This window comes from Saimiri boliviensis, chromosome 9 (assembly GCF_048565385.1).
Source record: "Saimiri boliviensis isolate mSaiBol1 chromosome 9, mSaiBol1.pri, whole genome shotgun sequence".
NCBI classification, from domain to species: Eukaryota; Metazoa; Chordata; class Mammalia; order Primates; family Cebidae; genus Saimiri; species Saimiri boliviensis.
In genome coordinates this window covers 32568458-32587019 of record NC_133457.1, presented here as the reverse complement: position 1 = coordinate 32587019, position 18562 = coordinate 32568458, and the positions used below count along the sequence as shown (strand labels likewise).

General features: G+C 45.6%; 1 protein-coding gene across 4 annotated transcripts in view; it reads left to right on the top strand.

The window, feature by feature from the left end:
- RFTN1 (raftlin, lipid raft linker 1) overlaps positions 1–18562 on the top strand; it is a 207440-nt gene that overhangs the window by 150688 nt on the left and 38190 nt on the right. For all 4 annotated transcript variants that reach the window (XM_003924931.4, XM_074405688.1, XM_074405687.1 and 1 more), the window contains exons 6-7: positions 485–688; positions 12725–12840. In XM_003924931.4, coding sequence (XP_003924980.1) covers positions 485–688; positions 12725–12840 — 320 coding nt within the window. The remainder of the gene's footprint in view (positions 1–484; positions 689–12724; positions 12841–18562) is intronic.

Genomic DNA, 18562 nt, shown 5'->3' with positions numbered 1-18562 from the left:
GGAATTAGAGCAGTAATTTTGTTTTTATGTGTCTCTGTACCTTTACTTTTCACTTGATCTTAGCCAAAAGGCCGAGAAGCGATATGTACCTTTACTTTTTAAAAGACCACTCTCCCCCAGATATGGCTGCTTTTATTTCCAAAACACATCTTTGTATGAATTTCTATAACCACCTCCTATGTTCGTTTCTTAAACTCCTAACGGTGCACATGAATCCCAGATAACAGCTGTTCATTATATTCTAGATTAAAAACCTAAGTCCCCCATCAGAAGCCCAACCTTTCAGGTCTATGTTACTTTAAGGCAGCTTCCACTTACTACTTGGAATGAGGCTTTATTATCAGGCAACAATACAGCCTCACAGAGATTTCTGCATTTATCATATCATTTACGCAAGCTCCTGAGAGATCCACTAAACCCGATGAAGCAGATTTTTACCGTGGTTGACCTCTTCTCTCTCCACTCCCTCCCCAAATCCCAACAGAAATGGAGATCTTCGCCCTTTTCAACAAACCGAAGAGCCATCAGAAGTGCCGGCAATACTACCCTGTCACCATTCCTCTCCGTGTCTCCAAGAATGGCCAGACAGTGAGCGGCTTGGATGCCAACTGGTTAGAGCACATGAGCGATCACTTCCGGAAAGGCGGCATGCTGGTGAACGCAGTCTTCTACCTTGGAATAGAGAATGGTATGGAATTCGCAGTCCTTCCGTGGCCCTTTGTGAACTCTGCTTCTGACTCTCAAAATCTTAGACCCTCTCAGAGCCCGTTTCATTCAGAAAGCTCTGCAGCTGATAACCATGCTGCATTTTATTTCTAATTAACACATCTTGAGGAACTTTCCATAAAGTCCAGAACCTGTACTCTCTAAACCTCTCTAGGAGTCAGCCAGATAGCTTCTGAAATGACAGAGAAAGTGGAGAGATTCTATTTCATTGAAGGTGGCCTCAGTCTCCGTTGCTTTTAAAGGCTTTTAAAAAGATTGTTCCCCGGATTTGTTAATTACCCCCTGGGATTGTGCCATTCCAAAGTGCAAATTGTTTGTAGACACTATTACAGTTTGAAGTAGCAGTAGCAGCACCTTGAAATTAACAGCAGAGAAATAAATTGAACAGCCTGGTTTCTGTAAGCTCCACTGAGACACACATTGTTCCCAGGTCTCCCAGCACCCAGGACCCCCCTCCCCAGTAATGTGTTATCTCTAATGGTTTGCTGCATGGAATAGCACTATTGTCAGCTCTCCTAAGGCAGAAAGTCTGCCCACAGGGGGAAAATGTGTCAAACAAAGAAAGGGCTTCAGGTTAACAAGAAAGCAAGTTGAGTCACCAGGGTGTGTCAAATCTGGGAGGCTATTTGGGGAGTGGGACCAACATGCCAGCAGCACGTGCGTATCCTGAGGGCTGTCAGTCAGCAGGATTCCTAAATGAAACATAACACCAAATTTGTCAATCTCAGCAAAACCTGGCAGGGGGCATCAACAGCACCGTGTCTTGTTGAGCCGTTTTCTCTCAAGAATTAGCAGAGTCATGAACAGAGTTTGGATTCCACATTGTTTGCAGTCCCAAATGCCAGCAAGCATCCTGAGAATAGAGACCATTCTGAATTCTAAATGAACGTACCTTAAACCACGTAAAGCCTTAGAACATGATATAGCACAGAGGTCTTAATTTTGAATGCCAAGTGTCTATTGAAGTATCATTGCCAAATATTGACATGTTATCATAGTAGCAGCAGGTGTTGTATAGTGTAGTGGTCCATAACCATTTGTTGAATGCATGAATGACATAGAAAGGTGATTGGCTTGTTAAGAATACAACCAGAGGCTGAGCGTGGTGGCTCACTCCTGTAATCCTAGCACTTTGGGAGGCTAAAGTGGGCGGATCACAAGGTCAGGAGTTCAAGACCAGCCTGGCTAATATGCTGAAACCCTGTCTCTTCCAATAATACAAAAAAATTAGCCGGGCATGGTGGCAGGTGCCTGTAACCCCAGCTATGCAGGAGGCTGAGGCAGCAGCATTGCTTGAACCCGGAAAGCAGAGGTTGCAGTGAGCCGAGATAGCACCACTGTACTCCAGCCTGGGTGACAGAGCGAGACTCCATCTCAAAAAAAAAAAAAAAAAAAAAAAAAAAAAACATCCGGAGCAGGGCTGTCCAGTAGAAGTGCCCTTGATGATACAGGTGTTTGTTCTGTGTCTGGGTTGTCCAGTATGCCAACCACCAGCTGGAAACGAGGGTACTATGACTGAAGAACTGAATTGTAACATGTATTTGATCTTATTAATTTAAGTTTAAATAACTATATGTGGCTAGTGTCACTAGTCAGTGTGCATTTGGTCGGTGCAGTTGTAGAATAGACAGGTCTTTAATACATAATGTAGGGTCACTTCTGTGCCCTAGCGGCCAGGTGGATAACCTCCCTCTACACAAGGAAGCCCTCCGTTAGAACCTGCAAAGTTCCCCAAAGGATCTTTGGGGATTGTCGAGGTCTGGTTTGAGACGTATCATAAAACACCAGAGGCGATACATGCTTGGGGCCAACTTGGGGCAGATGTTTATAGCCTGACTTGTCAGTGTCAGGGGAGGCCAGGGAGGGGCCCTTTGGCTCCCTGTTTCCTGCAGGGACACCCCACTGCCCATCTGGGGTTGTGGCAACAGTGGCTCCTTTCATCCCCTCTCAGTGCGCGTAGCTGCTCTCTGTGGCCACGCATAGTTTTACGTTCCTCCCTAGGAAACTGAGGATTAGTTGTTGAAGGTATGTGGGGTGGTGCTGGGGATAGTGGATACACAGGTGGCCACTGGAATGTCTTCCCTGCTTAGGAGAATCAGGGCAGTAAAAGGGAGGTTTTCTGTTTGCCCCCACTGCCTCAGCAGGTTAGAGGCCCTAAGACCCCCAAGAAAGAACACCTGGACGTTCACACAGCCATTTACTGTTGTCCACCATTATGGCTTAGCCATCAAGGCTGAGTTAGCCTCCTCCTCCCCTCACCCCACTCATCAACCTGGAGTCCAGAAACACAGACAACTTAGCAGCTTTTTCTTCAGATGGGACTTGAGTGTTTGAAATACTGTTATAGCCTCCCTTGGCTTTAGCCACGTTAAATTCATTCTTCCTGCCCTGAAGGCACAACGTGAAATTTCCCCTGGCAAGCGCAACCGTGAAGTCCTCTGTGGGGCCAGGCATCTCCCTAGAAGCAGCCCGTATCTTAGAGCTCCACCACAGCTGTCCGTAGCTATGTCAGGGAAGGCTGCAAAATTCTCAGAACAAAACGAATGAAAACCCACTCTGATTTTCAACACGATTTCACCCTTATATGTCTGTCGGGAGGAAGAGGGTGACTGGGAGTAATGCTTGCTGGGTTAGGGCGTTTCTGCTCTGGAAAAGTCCAAGGTTTCTGTTGGCCAGGGATGATATAAGTCTACGTTCTTTTCCCAGAATCAAAAAAACAAAACAAAAGATGGCAAGCTAATCATAATCATGAGAGGAACCTATTTCTAATGAGATAATTAGTGTCCTTACAAATAAATCTGGCAGAGCTAGCAACACATCTTTAAGCTGTTTGCCATCTGGAAAGGCACCAGCCATGACTCTTAAATAGAGATTTTTACTCCAAAATCTTTTCCACAGAGTCATAAAACTCACGAGAACTTTGTCCCATAAACAAGGTGATGTTTCAGCCTGAATTACCCAGAGCAGACTCCAGAGCTTCTGTTCTCGGGGCATCACTCCCTCCCTTTGCCTCCCACCCCAGGATGGAGAAAGACTCGGACAGTCCTCAAGTTTGAGCTCCTGCTCATTGTGTCCAGGACTCCTCTCCCTGGGTCATTCATTAAACCTTAGAATGACCAGGTGCCTTGGGCTAGAGGAGGCTCTGCCCGTGAGCTCTGGTAAACTTAGGGCAGAGGAGGGACATAGTGATGACCATGGACACTTAGCGGTTGCTTTTTGTGGATGCTGCTCTCAGCAATTCAAACTTAGCACTGACTTCATCCTCACAATACCTCAATGGAGTAGGTACTGTTGTTATGCCTGTGTTACAGCTGTGGAAACTGAGGCACAGAGACATTATGTCATTGTCAAGGTTACTGGCTAGTAACATCAAGAAGGTGGCAGGAAGAAAGAAGGGAGTCGACAGACAAAATGACCCATGAGGTGGGCGGGATGGACGAGGAAAGACGTGGCCCCTGGTGGGACCTTAGCGGCTCTCCAGGTGGGGAGAGGAGGACTCCAAGGTCACTCTGGGGAAGTGGCAGGACCTAATGGGAAGCAAGAATGAGTCCCGGGGACACGTAGCAGAGGAAACAGGCACTCAGGAACATGTCAGCCAGTGAGATGAAGGCCAGATTCTCTATTTCTAGAGGAAGACCAGGAGCAGAGCCCCCCAGCTGAGCCGGCTGTTGCAGAGGAGGTGGGTGAGAGCCAGGAGTTCGGGGTGAGACTGAGGCTGCCCAGCACTGAAAACCCAGCAAAGAGGCTGATTTCTCACAGGGCCTCTGGGCCTGCAGAATTGCTGCTGTCACTACTGGCCCCTGAGGCTGCTGCCGCTGCCACCGTCTCTCTCGTCCTGCCTCGCCCGGCATTCCTCTTGTTCTGTCCTATCCCCCGCCCCCAACTTCACCCTTCGCCCTGCCTTCCGTGGCCCACCCCGCTCGCCCACCCCTGCTCGTTGCTCCTCACGCCCTTGCCCTTCCCTACCCTGGCAGACCTCCATCTCTTTGTTTCAGAAGTGGCCTTTGCAGCTGATTATCCAAACCAGAATCCACTCCAGCAACAGTCAGTGTTTGCGGTGACCATATCCTCACTTCTGTTTTTGCAAAAGGAAAAATACTAGCATTTAAAAAGAAAAAAAAAAAAAAAGCCCTTTTTTCTTTCCCTGACTGCTCAAGAGGAACCTAGCCTCTTATTCTGCAGAATGTCCTGCGTTATGGATTCATCTGGTCACTGCTCATGGTGTCATTGATCTTATTTCTCTAGCCTCTATTTCCTGTAAACTGGAAGTTAGTCCTAAGGCCTTGATAAATTAAGAATTACGACTAGCATACATTCCAGGCAATGCATTCGCCACGTTGTGTCACATAGGGGTCACGTTACACCCAGATGTCTCTCTGCGCCTTACCTTTTTAAAAGATTAGGTCTTCCTTTAGAGTTCTTCTGATGCCCCAGCTGCATCTAAATCCAATAACACTTGGCATTGTATTTATGCCACCTTTTTTGACACCTAGCATATCCTCCGTGACCATATATTTGCAAAATACATATGTAAAAAACATGAACATGTTTTTAGTAAAACATATATTAAATATGTGGGGTGTATATTTTATACAGACATACTTGCAACCAACCCCCCAGGCAGGTCCTACTTTTTGTACTTTCTTAACATCACAGTGCCTGTATACAGAAGGTGACTAATGATAGTTCTGGATAATGCTGAGTAATGCTAGTGGTGATGAGGGAAAAAGCTGATACTGGAGTGTTTCACCAGGAATCTGCAGATTTTAGGGCAGGACTGGTCAGACAGGCAGGATGAAGAGGTACCAGGTGTTTTTGGCAGCCACTCCCTGGGGACACCACCATCTCCAGGAATGTCTGGCCTAGTGGTTACAGGCAGGGCTTCTATTTCAAAGAAGCCACTTAATAATGTAGGGGCTAAATTGCATATATACCATGAAATGCATTTTCTTGTGTGTCCATAGGACATCTTTAAACTTTTATTCCAGTTTAGCACACACGTAAAAAATGGTGCAGATCATAAGGGTATAGTTCAGTAGCTTTTCACAAGGTGGGCACACCCATGTCACCAGCACATAGATAAAAAAATAGAATATATCAACCCCTAGAGGCCCCCACATGCCCCGTACTGTTTCCATCCACCTGGAGTAACCACGGTCCCTGCTTGACACACTGTGGATGAGTTTCGAACTTTATGCAAATGGAGTATACACTTGTCATGGTGGGATTTGTCCACATATTTACACTTAATTGCAGACCATTTTCTCTCATTGCTGTGTACTATTCCAGTGTGTCAGATATACAGCTATATGCGTAACGTAGCCATTTACGAGCATATTTTTTAAATTTTTTTGCCCCATATAGGACAGCATGGCATCTGCACGGATGTAGCCCCAAACAGAAGCCCTAAGCCCGTCTGATTGTGACTGACAGAAATCTCATCCTAACCACGAAGGCAGAGAGTATGGTGCAGGGACGAGAAAGCACCAGCTCTGCCAGGGTAGAAAGCTAGCCTGTCTAGCACCTACCCCCAGTTCCTCAAACAAGTCTGCCTCATCCTAGTAGTAACTCAATAAATGTCTGTTGTTGAAAGTGGGTAGGTTTTAGAATCAAACCAACCACATTTCAGGTCTGGTTTGGCCCTTGTATTCCATATGAACATGGACAAATCATTTAACTCAGTTGTCTACCCACTAAAAGGGAATGATGACTCTTTTGGAATTTTGGGGAGGATTCAATGAATAACCTTGAGCTGCACCTGGCAGACTGCCTCACACCCAACAAACACTGAATCAGAATGTGTCTCCTCCCTATCTGGTAAGCTAAGTGGCACTGCAACTTGCAAGCTAACCCTTTTCTAGCTGAAGAGGAGTAATATCTTTTCTAGATGATTCAGTGCCTCGAAGGCAGGCAGGCCCAGAGCAGCAGTGAGTGTTCAAGAAGCAAGAGAAGGTGGCAGCCTTGCTCATTCTTTGGTTAATAGAGCAAATTAGCTGCAGTGTGATTGGGAGGCCGCATGGCACTGTTGTCTGGGATTGGTTGAACAGTGATTACATTTGCCATGGGGTCACATGTCATATGACGGCATGTGTCGTTGTGCTTATGCAGTTGGCCAGTGCCAATCCTGGAATCAAGACGGTGTCAAGAGCACCGTGCAGCCTCTGGTGGACAGAAGGCACCCTCAGAGAGCCTAGAGCATCTGTTCTGCCAGCTAGTCCAGCGTGCTAATGGAGAACAGTAACACTTAGTTTTTAACCCTGCAAAAACAGACCAAATACACTGACCACTTGTCACAGTGTGCACATTCAGGCTAGGCTTTGGCAAAGCACAGCGGTCTAGGGCTGAGTCTGAAGGTTAGCTTGATAGACATGGTCTTAATGTCTCAGAGGCTGCAGGAGAAGAGTGGTTGCCTCATAGAATTTACCTCTTGAAGTAATATGACAAATCTCCTTTTCCCACAGTTGTAAATCATAAACTTGGAATATTAAGGTGGCCTTTCACTGAAAGACCAGCATCAAATATTTATACAGTACGAGGACAAATAGCTTTTTGTGCACAGTAGGGAAGCATCTTCACTTTAATAAAAAATGCAGTGATAATGGAATGTTTTCCATAGATGGAGGGTGGTTTAACCTTTTTACATCGGAGCCTTCACTCTAAGATAGACCTATTTATACCCAACTGGGTGCGCATTGTAGTGAGGCTGAGCCATGAAGGTAATGAGGAGACAAGGAGTGGACAAGGCCATCAAAACAGGGGACTCTAAAGGCCCAGCTGTCTGCTCTCTGTGGTTCATTGACTTTTTTGCTGTTACAGATGATCAGATTTTGACAGCCATTCTGAACTTCAGCCTCATGGTTAAGTAGGTGAATCAGCACTCTGGATTCAGAATACTGGAGCATCAGGCTGAGATGGGGAGACTGGGAGGCAGGCAGTGGATGAAGTGGGTGGTGAATAAGGATCTGGGTGTGTTCCTTCTTCATGCCCCAAAGCTAGCTGTAGCCTTTCCTGCTGACCACACAGCCCCCCTCCCAGGCCTGTGACTCAGGAGGAAAGAGGGGAAGCCCAGCAGGGGGTGGAGAAAAAGTCTGGATGGACTGTGAGTGTCCCCTTCCCTCTTCTGGACCTCAGCTCTGCCATGCTTGCCATGGGCAGGCTAAACACTATCATATAATTTATGTTGAATTAGGTACTTAAGTACTTAAAGCATATGGCAGACACATTTAAAGGGCTTGGAGGTTTTCCACTGAGAAGATCTGGAAGTAGAGGCTTTGGAAATTTGAAACAATATATTTTTGCAGAAGTCTTGAGGAAATACGTGCTGTGTTGATATAATCCTGATGGAATCAATGAGTGTCTTCCAGTCTCAAGTATCCCCAGGTCAAGACTGGGGAAGGCTTTACTCAAAGGGGTCTTTTAGGGCATCCCTACTGTGATAGGGGCTCCAGATGGACTCCTGGAGTATTACCCAGAACTTAAAAAGTAAGCTGGACTATGGTCCATGCTCGCCTTTGACTCCAGAATACTTGTGATGTGATTTAGCTGTAGAGCAGCTGGTTTTCCCTGATCACCTATGAAACTGTGTCTCTCAGGAGGCCATGGAATAAGCAATCGGGGGAAACTTTTCAGCAAAGTAGATGAGAGAGGCCAGCTTAGCACCTGCCGAGGCTGTTTGATAACTGACTCTCAGGATAGGAGACAAGTAAGAAACTGGAGCATGTTACTGGTTTACCCATATGGCTCTTACTTGAAAGGGAGAATTATCTTATGTTGGGATAATATCAAGATAAGGCTGCTGTGCTTGTTACTCTTATAGCCATGATTTGTTGAACCATTTAGGCCTCCCTATTATTCTGGAATAAGGACCCAGGCTAAGCAAAGTATAGTGGTCTTGTTTGTTAGGTCTAGGTTGGGCATTGTGTCAGTCAGCTGTTACTCCAATAGTGCTGTGTAACAAACAACTTTAGAACTCATTGGCTTACAATGGTGACAATTTACTCTGGCAGATTTTGGGGTTGGCTGGAGCAGCTCTGTTGAGGCTCAACTGGGCTCCATTGGAGCAGCTCTGCTCCATTTGTCCTGTCTCCCTAGAACCAACTGGCTAGCTGGAGTACGCCCTCTCAACGTACTGGCAAAGACACAAGAGGCCAAGCTCAACCACACATGTGCTTTTTGGCCTCTGCTAATATTGCATTGGCCAAGCAAGTGAGATGAGCAGAGCCCTAAGTGGCTGGCCTCCCCACCAGTCAATTTAGTCACCTGGTCCTTGGCTGTCACTCATTCACTCTGCGTGTCAGGCAGCTGTCCCTTCCTCCTGAAACTCTCAAACCCTGCAGAGCCAAATCCCTTGCTTGCTTAGTTCACTCAAAGTGGGGAGCCCTACCCTGATGCCCTTTTCAAAAATAGCGGCCACCACTGTGTCCACCTTCACACTCTCCCCTTGGTCCACTTGGTATTTTTATAGCACTTATCACCTCTGACATTATGTTATTGTCTTCCTCTTCCACTGCAAGGTAAACTTCATGGTGGCAGGGACTTTGTCTTGTGGCTTGTGAGGTCTCCAGTGACTACAAGAGTATGTGGCACATCAGAGATTCCCAGTAGGTATCCCAGTAATGAATGGCTGGAAGGTTACTCAGGGTAAGCTTGAGTGTCTCCAGTAACATGCCACTCACCCTTCTGAGGCCCTATCTGACCATTTTTTGGCTCCTCTAAGGAAAGTTCTTTCTATTTAGATTATACTAAATATAATCTAAATATTACAGATTTAGATATATAATAAATATATATATATTTATACTAAAATCATCTCCCGATAGTTTTAAACAACTCTTTGATTCTAGTTATGCCTTCAAGTGCCTTGTAGAGAAAAGGGAAATTGTCCTGTGTTGTCCAATGACTTGTATTACACCTGTATTAACCTGCTAAGAACCTTGCAGAAAAGGATATAATAGAAAACTCAAATTGTATATAATTCCGCTTATAACGGCTGCTAGCATTTTGTATATTTCCTTAAAGTTTGTCTAAACCTTTGTAACATAAAAATCCATATTGAGCTCATATGATAGTTTTATATCCCACTTTTTTCTTCATAATACTGTATCTAAGTAATTTTTCTGAATCATTAAATTCCCATGATATTTTAGGGATAGCCTAGTATTAACTGTACATAAATCTCCAAATTTAACTATTTTTCTATGGTTAAATATTTGGATTGTTGAACATTTAGTTTGTCTAAGTCATTTTGTAAGTAATGCTCGTAGGTGGATATTTGATGGTGTTGGAGGTTATTACCTCAGGATAGACAAGAAAGGTGAGATTTCCAGGTGAAGGAGGATGGGCCTTTTGTGGCAAGCTCCTGCAACTTTGTTAAATTGCTTTTTAGAAAGATTATATAGTTAAAATTCCCTTAAGCACTGTAAACTTTCCCATATCACCATACCTTTACCACAGTGGGAATTTTCTTTTCAAAATTTGTCAGCTTGCTAAATAAAAAAGAAGTTGAGGCCTGGAGTGGTGGCTCATGCCTGTAATCCCAGCACTTTGGGAGGCCGAGTATCATGAGTCCAGCAGTCCGAGACTAGCCTGAGCAACGTAGTGAGACCCCCATCTCTACAAATAATAAAAAAAACGAGCTGGGTTTGCTGGCATGTGCCTATGGTCCCAGCTACTTGGGAGGCTGTGGTGGGAGGATCACTTGGACCAGGAGGTTACGGCTGCAATGAGCCATGATTGTGCCACTGCACTCCAGTCTAAGAGAGAGAGTGATACTCCATCCACCTCAAACAAACAAAAGAGAGTACAATTTTTTTTTCAGTGTTTACTGGCCATGGAAAGAGAAAGAGAGCTAATTAGTTGCTAGTTTATGCCCTTTGTTTCTAATGGTGTTTTAGTATTTTTAACTATCTGTTAAAGCTTTTTATATATAAGAATATTAAGCTTAGTCTTTATTTTTGTATATGTGCTGCCAAAGCGAGCACATACAGCTTTTATTTTTGTTATTGTTGTTGCAAATAATTTTCTCATGCTGATGACCTTTTGTTTGCGGGGTCTGTTGGAAGACAAAAACTAAAGATTGTTATATATTCACAGTTTTCAGTCTTTTTCTTTGTGACTCCTAGAAAGTACTGGCAGTTCCAGGAACCCCAGCGTGACTCAGAGGACTTTCTGAATTTGCATTCCTTTCCTCCCTGTGTGTGTGTGTTGGCGGGGTGGGGGGGGGGGGGGTGGAAAAGGTCACGTTATTATAGATTTGTCCTGTTAAAAGTTGTCCTTTTAAAAGAGTGTATCATTGAAATGTGCTTTGTAAGTGTGTTAGTTTGCCAGGACTGTCATAACAAAATACTACACACTGGGTGGCTTAAACAACAGACATTTATTTTCTCTCAGTTCTAGAGGCTAGAAGTCCATGGTCACAGTTTCAGCAACTTCACTTTCTGGCTGAGGCTGTCTTCCTGGCTTGTAGACAGAGCCACCTTCCTGCTGTGTTCTCACGTGGCTTTCCCTCTTGACACATCCCAGGAGAGGGAGAGAGAGGGCTCTGGTTTCTCCTCCTGTTCTAATAAGGACACAAGTCCTATAGGACTAAGGCCCCATCCGACTCTAGTTAAATGAGGACTAGGAACCTTATTTAACCTTAATTACCTTCCTAAAGGCTCTGTCTCCAAATACAGTCACATTGAGGGTTAGGGTTTCAACATAAGAATTTTGGGAGGACACCATTCAGTTCATAATATTATGATTGAGCAGTGTTTATAGCATAGAATCTAGGAACCAAGAGAGATTGCCTCTCCATAATCACATTTTATAGAAAAGAGACCAAGCCCTTGAAAGAGTCACATCACCTTTTGTGATAGAGTCTAATCCCAGACCACTTGCTTCTAAGTCATTCTTTCCCCACATCCCTTATCAGAATTAACCTAGGACATTTAGGAGCCACGCACAAAACAAAGGGGCAAAAGATGCTTCCCTTAGTGTATTCTGCAGGGGCAGGGACTCTGTTCTATATTTCCTTTTTTTTGAGACGGAGTCTCTGTCACTCAGGCTGGAGTGCAGTGGTGCGATCTTGGCTCAGTGCAACCTCCACCTCCCCACTTCAAGCAATTCTTCTGCTTCAACCTCCCAAGTAGCTGGGATTACAGGCACACACTGCCATGCCCGGCTAACTTTTTGTATTTTAGAAGAGATGGGGTTCCACCTTGTTGCCCAGGTTGGTCTCAAACTCCTGGGCTCAGGCAATCCGCCCACCTCAGCCTCCCAAAGTGCTGGGATCACAGGCGTGAGCCACTTGGCCTGACCTGTTCTATACTTCTTTTTACCCTCATTACCTGAGACAGTTCTCAATCATGCTACACATTTCATGTCTACTTGTCGAGTTGTACAGAGCTCAGAACCTGGTACATTGACTAGAGCAGTGCCCAGGGAAACATTTCCATTTGTAAATTATTTAGGAAAATTCCCCCTCCCCCAAATTGCACCTCTTGACAAGAGCTGCCTAAAATGTTGTCTGGACAGCAGCCCATATTGCGTGAACTTCCAAGAATTAACGCATCTAGAATGCGTCTGACAAACTCAGATCTGGTGTGTTACATCTCTTCCCTTTAGGAAAAAAAAAAAAACCCTCTCACCTAAATATAGTTTCCTTCTAAAAACTGTCTCTAATGACTGTGTTTTACCCTGGGTAAGTTCTCCCCAGTGCATCCTGATGCTGGAGCATGAAAAGGAAGGTAAAGGCGTGAAATCAAATGGTGATTGCTAACAATGAAATTTGGGCTCATAAAATCAAGGATATTATTCAAAACTGTGAGGTAAATTAGCCTCATTCATTCTGATAGGGCTAGATAGACTCTATGGCTGCGTGTGCCTTCGTTAATTAACATGCTGAAAAGATGTTCTGATTGGGATTATTAATGAATGCAGTAGAAATGTTTACTGCTTAGAAGACTTCTGCCACAGACGGTTTACAAACCCCCCCCCACCCGCCTCTTTCTTTTTCCAGATTCCTTACAGGGCTTGACAGATGGAGTATTCATCTTTGAAGCTGTTTCCACCGAAGATAGCAAAACCATACAGGGCTACGATGCTATTGTGGTTGAACAATGGACAGTCCTGGAAGTAAGTGTGGGCTTGGCAGCCCTGCTTCTTTTGTTTGGACAGCAGTTGTTTTATCCGCCTGTTCAATCTGGCTGTGGGGCCGTTGCTCAGCTGTGGCTTTCTTCTGAGAGGGAGTTGACCTGATAGGTCCCAGAAGGGCCCCCTTAGTCATTTCATTCTCCCTCTTTTCCCAACCCCAGGTAGGTGTGGGCCCCGCTCTTCCCTCTCTGCTGGAAAAACACATCGCACATGCCTTCCTGGCCATTTGGTGGACAGACAGTTATCTTTCATTAATTTGCATGTAACTGACAACTCTAAGTGATATAAATGAGGCCACATAGTTTGTGGCTTTTCTAATAATCAGAGCAGCATCGTTATCAGAGCCAGACCCTGTGGCTCCCTCTGCCAGCTATCCTCAGAGTTACGCACGTGAGCTCACTTAATCTTCACAATAAGCCTTTTAAGTAAATACTGTTATTGCCTGTTTTATAGATGAGGAAACCGAGGCACAGAGAGGTTAGGTCCCTGGTCCAAGATTATACATTAAGTGCTGAAGAATGTATTTGAGAAATGTTGACTCATGAGGCCACCAAATTGCTGTGGGCAGGGGAGTTCCTCAAACCGTGTTCTGCTGGGACTTTGGAAGAGCTAATTGACTTCTAAGATTCGCTAGTGTGTACCTATAAGGCATTTCTCTAACTGTTGAAGCATGGACTTTAGTCTATTGTACACACAGTGCCTGGGATATAAAGGGAGAAGCTATTTGGACATAGAGAACTGATTGCTTAGTGTTTGTTTGTTTGAGATGGAGTCTCGCTCTTGTTGCCTAGGCTGGAGTACAGTGATGCATTCTTGACTCATTGCAACCTCCACCTTCTGGGTTCAAGCGATTCTCCTGCCTCGACCTCCAGAGTAGCTAGAACTATAGGCACCTGCCACCACGCCAGCTAATTTTTGTATTTTTAGTAAAGACAGCCTTTTACCATGTCGGCCAGGCTGGTCTCAAGCTCCTGACCTCAAGTGATCTGCCTGTCTTGGCCTCTCAAAGTGCTGGGATTACAGGCATGAGCTATCGTGCCTGGACGTGGACATAGAGAACTGATTTCTGAATGCTTTGGAAGAATACAGGATTGCCATTGCTGTGAGGGCCTCTGCCAAGCTGGGCTCTCCAGGGCAAGGGAAGACAGACATGGATACACCTCTTCATGAGGAGTGTGGGGTCCTGGGACCCTCTAGATAGCCACTGCTTGCCACGCCCTTGTGCCTGCCAGAAGTGTAAGTTCGAGGCAGTCCCTTGCCTGGTTATTGTGGTGGAGATGGGGTAGGGGGGTGAGTTGGATGCCCCCCGGGACACTATTACTCAGCTTTGAAGCTGCAATGGTTCCCAGCATGGGTGAAGTGAGGAGCAAGGCTGTTGGGGGCATGCCTGTGTCTAAACAGGGATGGGAAGTAACCACTTGCAAGTGTGATAGCAAGGGAGTACCCAGATGAACTGGAATTGTCAGACGCAGGAGTTGGAAAATCACAGCATCCAGCGCTGGTTAGCGTAGGGGCAAGAAGTCCTGAGGGACGGAACCAGGTGATGACCTGGTGTGAGATCAGCTCCACCAGTTACTCCTGTGTGACCCTGCTGCCCATGGTCTCTCCAGCGTCCATGCTCCTAACTGGAAGTGCAATGCAGAGAAAGTAAGGCTCAGTCCAAGATGCCGAGCATGGCACCTCTCAGGACCCTGTCCTTTCTCAACTGCAAGCTGGGCAGGTCACGCAGCCCACCATGTGTGGTGGAGTGAAGGCTCCAGGTGGTGGTGAAATATGAAATGCCAGGAGTTGAGGATCTTAAGGACTGAGCAGCCAGCATTCAGTTTGCTCTGTAACATTTGGCTGTAACAGTCGTGATGCATGGCTGCACCCAAAACATGTGCCTGTGCCGAGTGATTGGCAGGCCATGGGGACGTGTGTAAAATTCCTGCTGTCTGTATATTAAAATGGCTGTTAAGGGAGGGCTCTGTGGTTCCTCAAAAAAGATGACTTGATGGCAGTGATCCAAAACCAACTATAAAATGGTTCTTAAAAATCAGTGTGACTCCAGGACCAGTAGCATCCGCATCATGTGGGAAGCTGTTAGAAATGAAGACTCCTGGGCCCCACTCCAGATCTGCTGAACCCCCTGGGGGTGGGGCCTGGCAGTCTGCATTTTAGCAAGACCTGCAGGAGGTGGTGAGGCTCGCTCCGTTTTAAGAAGCAGGGTACAGACGCCACTGTCACCAGATGTCTCTGGTCTTGTGTGATTGAATGACATGGGTGAAGGGAAAAGCGCCCCAATGACTTGTCTTTCTTCAGCCTTTGAAGCTAACTGTGATCTTGATGTGTAACTGAAGCGAATGGATACTATACAAAATGTTTGTGGAGGAAGACAGGGTTAAAGCTAAAATAAGGACACAGTCTTCTTCTTTTTAATTCAAAAAAAGGTCAATTTTATGGGTTAAGAAGTTACTACAGGAAAGATGAGCATTAATTCAGAAACTTTTCCTCAATATGCAGATTGGTTTCCAGTAGGTTCGTCAATTTTCTTTATTTCTCAGATGTCTAAACATTTTTCCTCTTTACCTGTTATTTTTATGCTGCAATGATGTTTGCGGAGCCCTTCCCATTTCAGGAATGCTGCCTTGGCTTTTCCCCAGGAATCTTTTTGGGAAAAAGTGGATATTGAAGAACTGTGACAGGCCCAGTGGTATGCACCATCTCAGCCAGTTCTGTATATCTGTTTCCAACTTCTTATTCAGTGAAAGTACATTGGTAGTTTGAAACTGTCCATGGTGGAAGTATTTACACCATGGGAATTGGCAAACTCTAGAAATTGGGTTTTCTTTCACCTGGAGAGCCTGTTGTAAGCATTTACTAGCATAGCCTGGATGGGCCATTGTCTTACTACATTTCACATTATAATATAACAGTGTGGCTAGTATCCAGTTAGGCAGAAACAAATTTTTCTTAATTTTCATGAGCATGATGACAGTGAATTGATGGTTTTGATGTTGTTGTTCACCAAGTTTCCCTGTACAAGTCATCAAACTTGCTGTTTCCTTTGGTGATTCTGGAGCATCCCCAAATTTCACGCAGTTGACGCTGACTCCTGCTCCCTTTAGTAGCATGAGCCTCTGCTGTGGCTTGAACGTTTGTTGTCCTCCATGATTCATGTTGAAATTGTACCCCACAAGATGGTGGATTTGAAAGGTGGGACCGTGGGAATGATGAGGCTGGGAAGGCTCTGCCCTCGTGGATGGGATGAATTCCCTTAGAAAAGAGGCTTCAGACACTGCCTCCCCTTTTTGGCCTTCCACCTTGCACCATGCAGGGACACCTACCTGGCACCATCTATGAGGAATGGGCCTTTGCCAGACACTGAACCTATTGGTCAGTGTCAAGAGGCCTGATCTTGGACTTGCCAGCCTTCAGAAATGTGAGAAATAAATTATTATTGTTTATAAATTACCCAGCCTGTGGTATGTTATTACAGCAGTAGGAACCCACTGCAACAGAAATTGGTACCAAGAAGTGGGGCTGTGGCTGGAACAAATATGTGAAAGCATGGAAATGACTTTGGAACTGGGTAATGGGTAGACAGCGGAAGAGTTTGGAGATACATGTTAGAAAGAGCCTAGATCGCTGTGAATGGAGTGTTAAGGTGATTCTGTTGAGGGCTCAGAAGAAGAGAAGAGCTGTAGAGAGAGCCTCAGACTTCTCAGAAATTATCTAAGTAGTCATGATCAGAATGCTGGTAGAATTATGGATGGTAAAGGCCATTCTAATGAGGTCTTAGATGAGGAACGAGGTATTGGAACCTGGAGGAAAGGCCATCCTTGTTATAAAGTGGCAGAGAACTTGGCTGAATTGTGTTCATGTCCTAGTGCTTTGTGGAAGGCAGAACCAAAGAGGGATGAACTAGGATATTTGGTGGGAGAAATCTCTAAGCCAAGTGTCAGGGTGCAGTGTAGCTGCTCTCGGCTGCTGACGGGAAAATGCAGGAAGAGAGAAACAAACTGAAAATGGAGTTTATAATGAAAGGGGAAGCAGAACTTAAAAGATTTGGAAAATTCTCAGCCTGGCTTTGTTGTCAAGAATGAAAAAGTGTATTCAGGAGAGAAAACCAAGGTTGGCCAAGCTACTGTTTGATAGGGAGATTGGTGCTGGTGGAAGGAGGCTGTGTGCTATTCACCAAGACGGTGAAAGACAGACCTGAAGGCATTTCTGAGATTGTCAAGGCTGCCGTTCCCATCAGAGGCCTGGAGTGCCAACACCTGGGGGACAGAACTGTGTCAAAAGAGGTGACTTGGGCATCCTCCGTACCTTCAGCCTCACTGCCAGTGCTGCTCAGTGCTCTCAAGATTCTGCTCCATGGATTGAGGCTAACACAGCTTCTGAGAGTGACATCTTCTGAGAGCAGATGGACGAGAGATCTTGTGGCAAGACTGCATTCCTTGGTTTATGGGTTTCTCTTCCTCTTTGCAGCTGGTGGAAGCAACCTTCAGGAGTCAGCTCTTAGGTCACCTCCTGCAGGGTGAAAGACCCCTCCTCTGTGTTCTCATAACTCTGGGCATGAGCCTGTCACAGCTCCTGTTGTAATCTATCATTGTTACTTATTTGTCCTTTCTGATTCAGCTTTTTGGTTCAGCCCAAGGTAGACTAGTGTTTCTCAAAATTGAGCTTGTATCAGTATCACCTGGAGAGCTTTTTAAAACACAGGTATCCAGGCTGTACTCCTAGTTTCCTGTTTAATAGAAGTCTTCGTCTGCTTGGGCTACCATAACAAAATACCATACTAGATGGATTAGACAACAGAAATTTATTTCCTGTCAGTTCTGGAGGCTGAAAAGTCCAAGATCAAGGTTCTGGCAGGGTTTGGTTTCTGGTGAGGGGTCTCTTCCTGGCTTGCAGATGGCTTCCTTCTCGTTGTAGCCTCACATGGCCTTGCCTCTGAGCATGCAAAGGTGGGAGGGGGCCTCTCTGGTGTCTCTTCTTAGAAGGACACTAATTCTGTTGGATCAGGGCCCCACCCTTATGACTTCATTTAACTTTAATCACTTCTGTAGAGGCCCCATCTCCAAATACAGCCACGCTAGGGTCTAGAGCCTCAATGTATGTATTTTGGGAGGATATAAAACATTAAGTCTATAACAGTGGCTCTGAGATGGGGCCCAAGAATTTGCATTTCTAAAACATTTTCAAGTGAGCTGATGGTGCTGGTATGTGAACCCCACCTTGAGAATCCCTGTCTTAGGGGCACCAAATATAGATAGCTCTGCTACCAGCACAGCCCAGCAGTGTCCAATCCAGGATATGTTCGCCCTCAGCTCAGCTCTTTGAAGAGGCTCCATCAGACCCTGACTCTTGCTCACAGACCTCTCCTCTCCTGCCTGCCCCTCTCTAAGGCTGGGGGTATTTTTCCAGCTCTCACGCCTTCTACCCTCGAGACCCAGCTACTTCTTTTCCCCACCCTTTCAGCCTCTGGGAAAGATTTTTCCTTTTTAAGCCCTGAGCAGGTCCCTTTTGGCTTCTGGTTGACCCTGATTTTCTGGTAACCACTGTCCTCCCAGGCAGGCCTGTAATCCCTAGGGCTCTGACCACAAAACGTCCCTGACCAGCTCTTTCTCATGTCTCACAGTGGGAACTGGTCTGTCCCTCTCCAGCCTCCTTACTTCCCCTGTGCTGATTCCCCAGCTCTGTGTAGATGTGCCATTCCAAT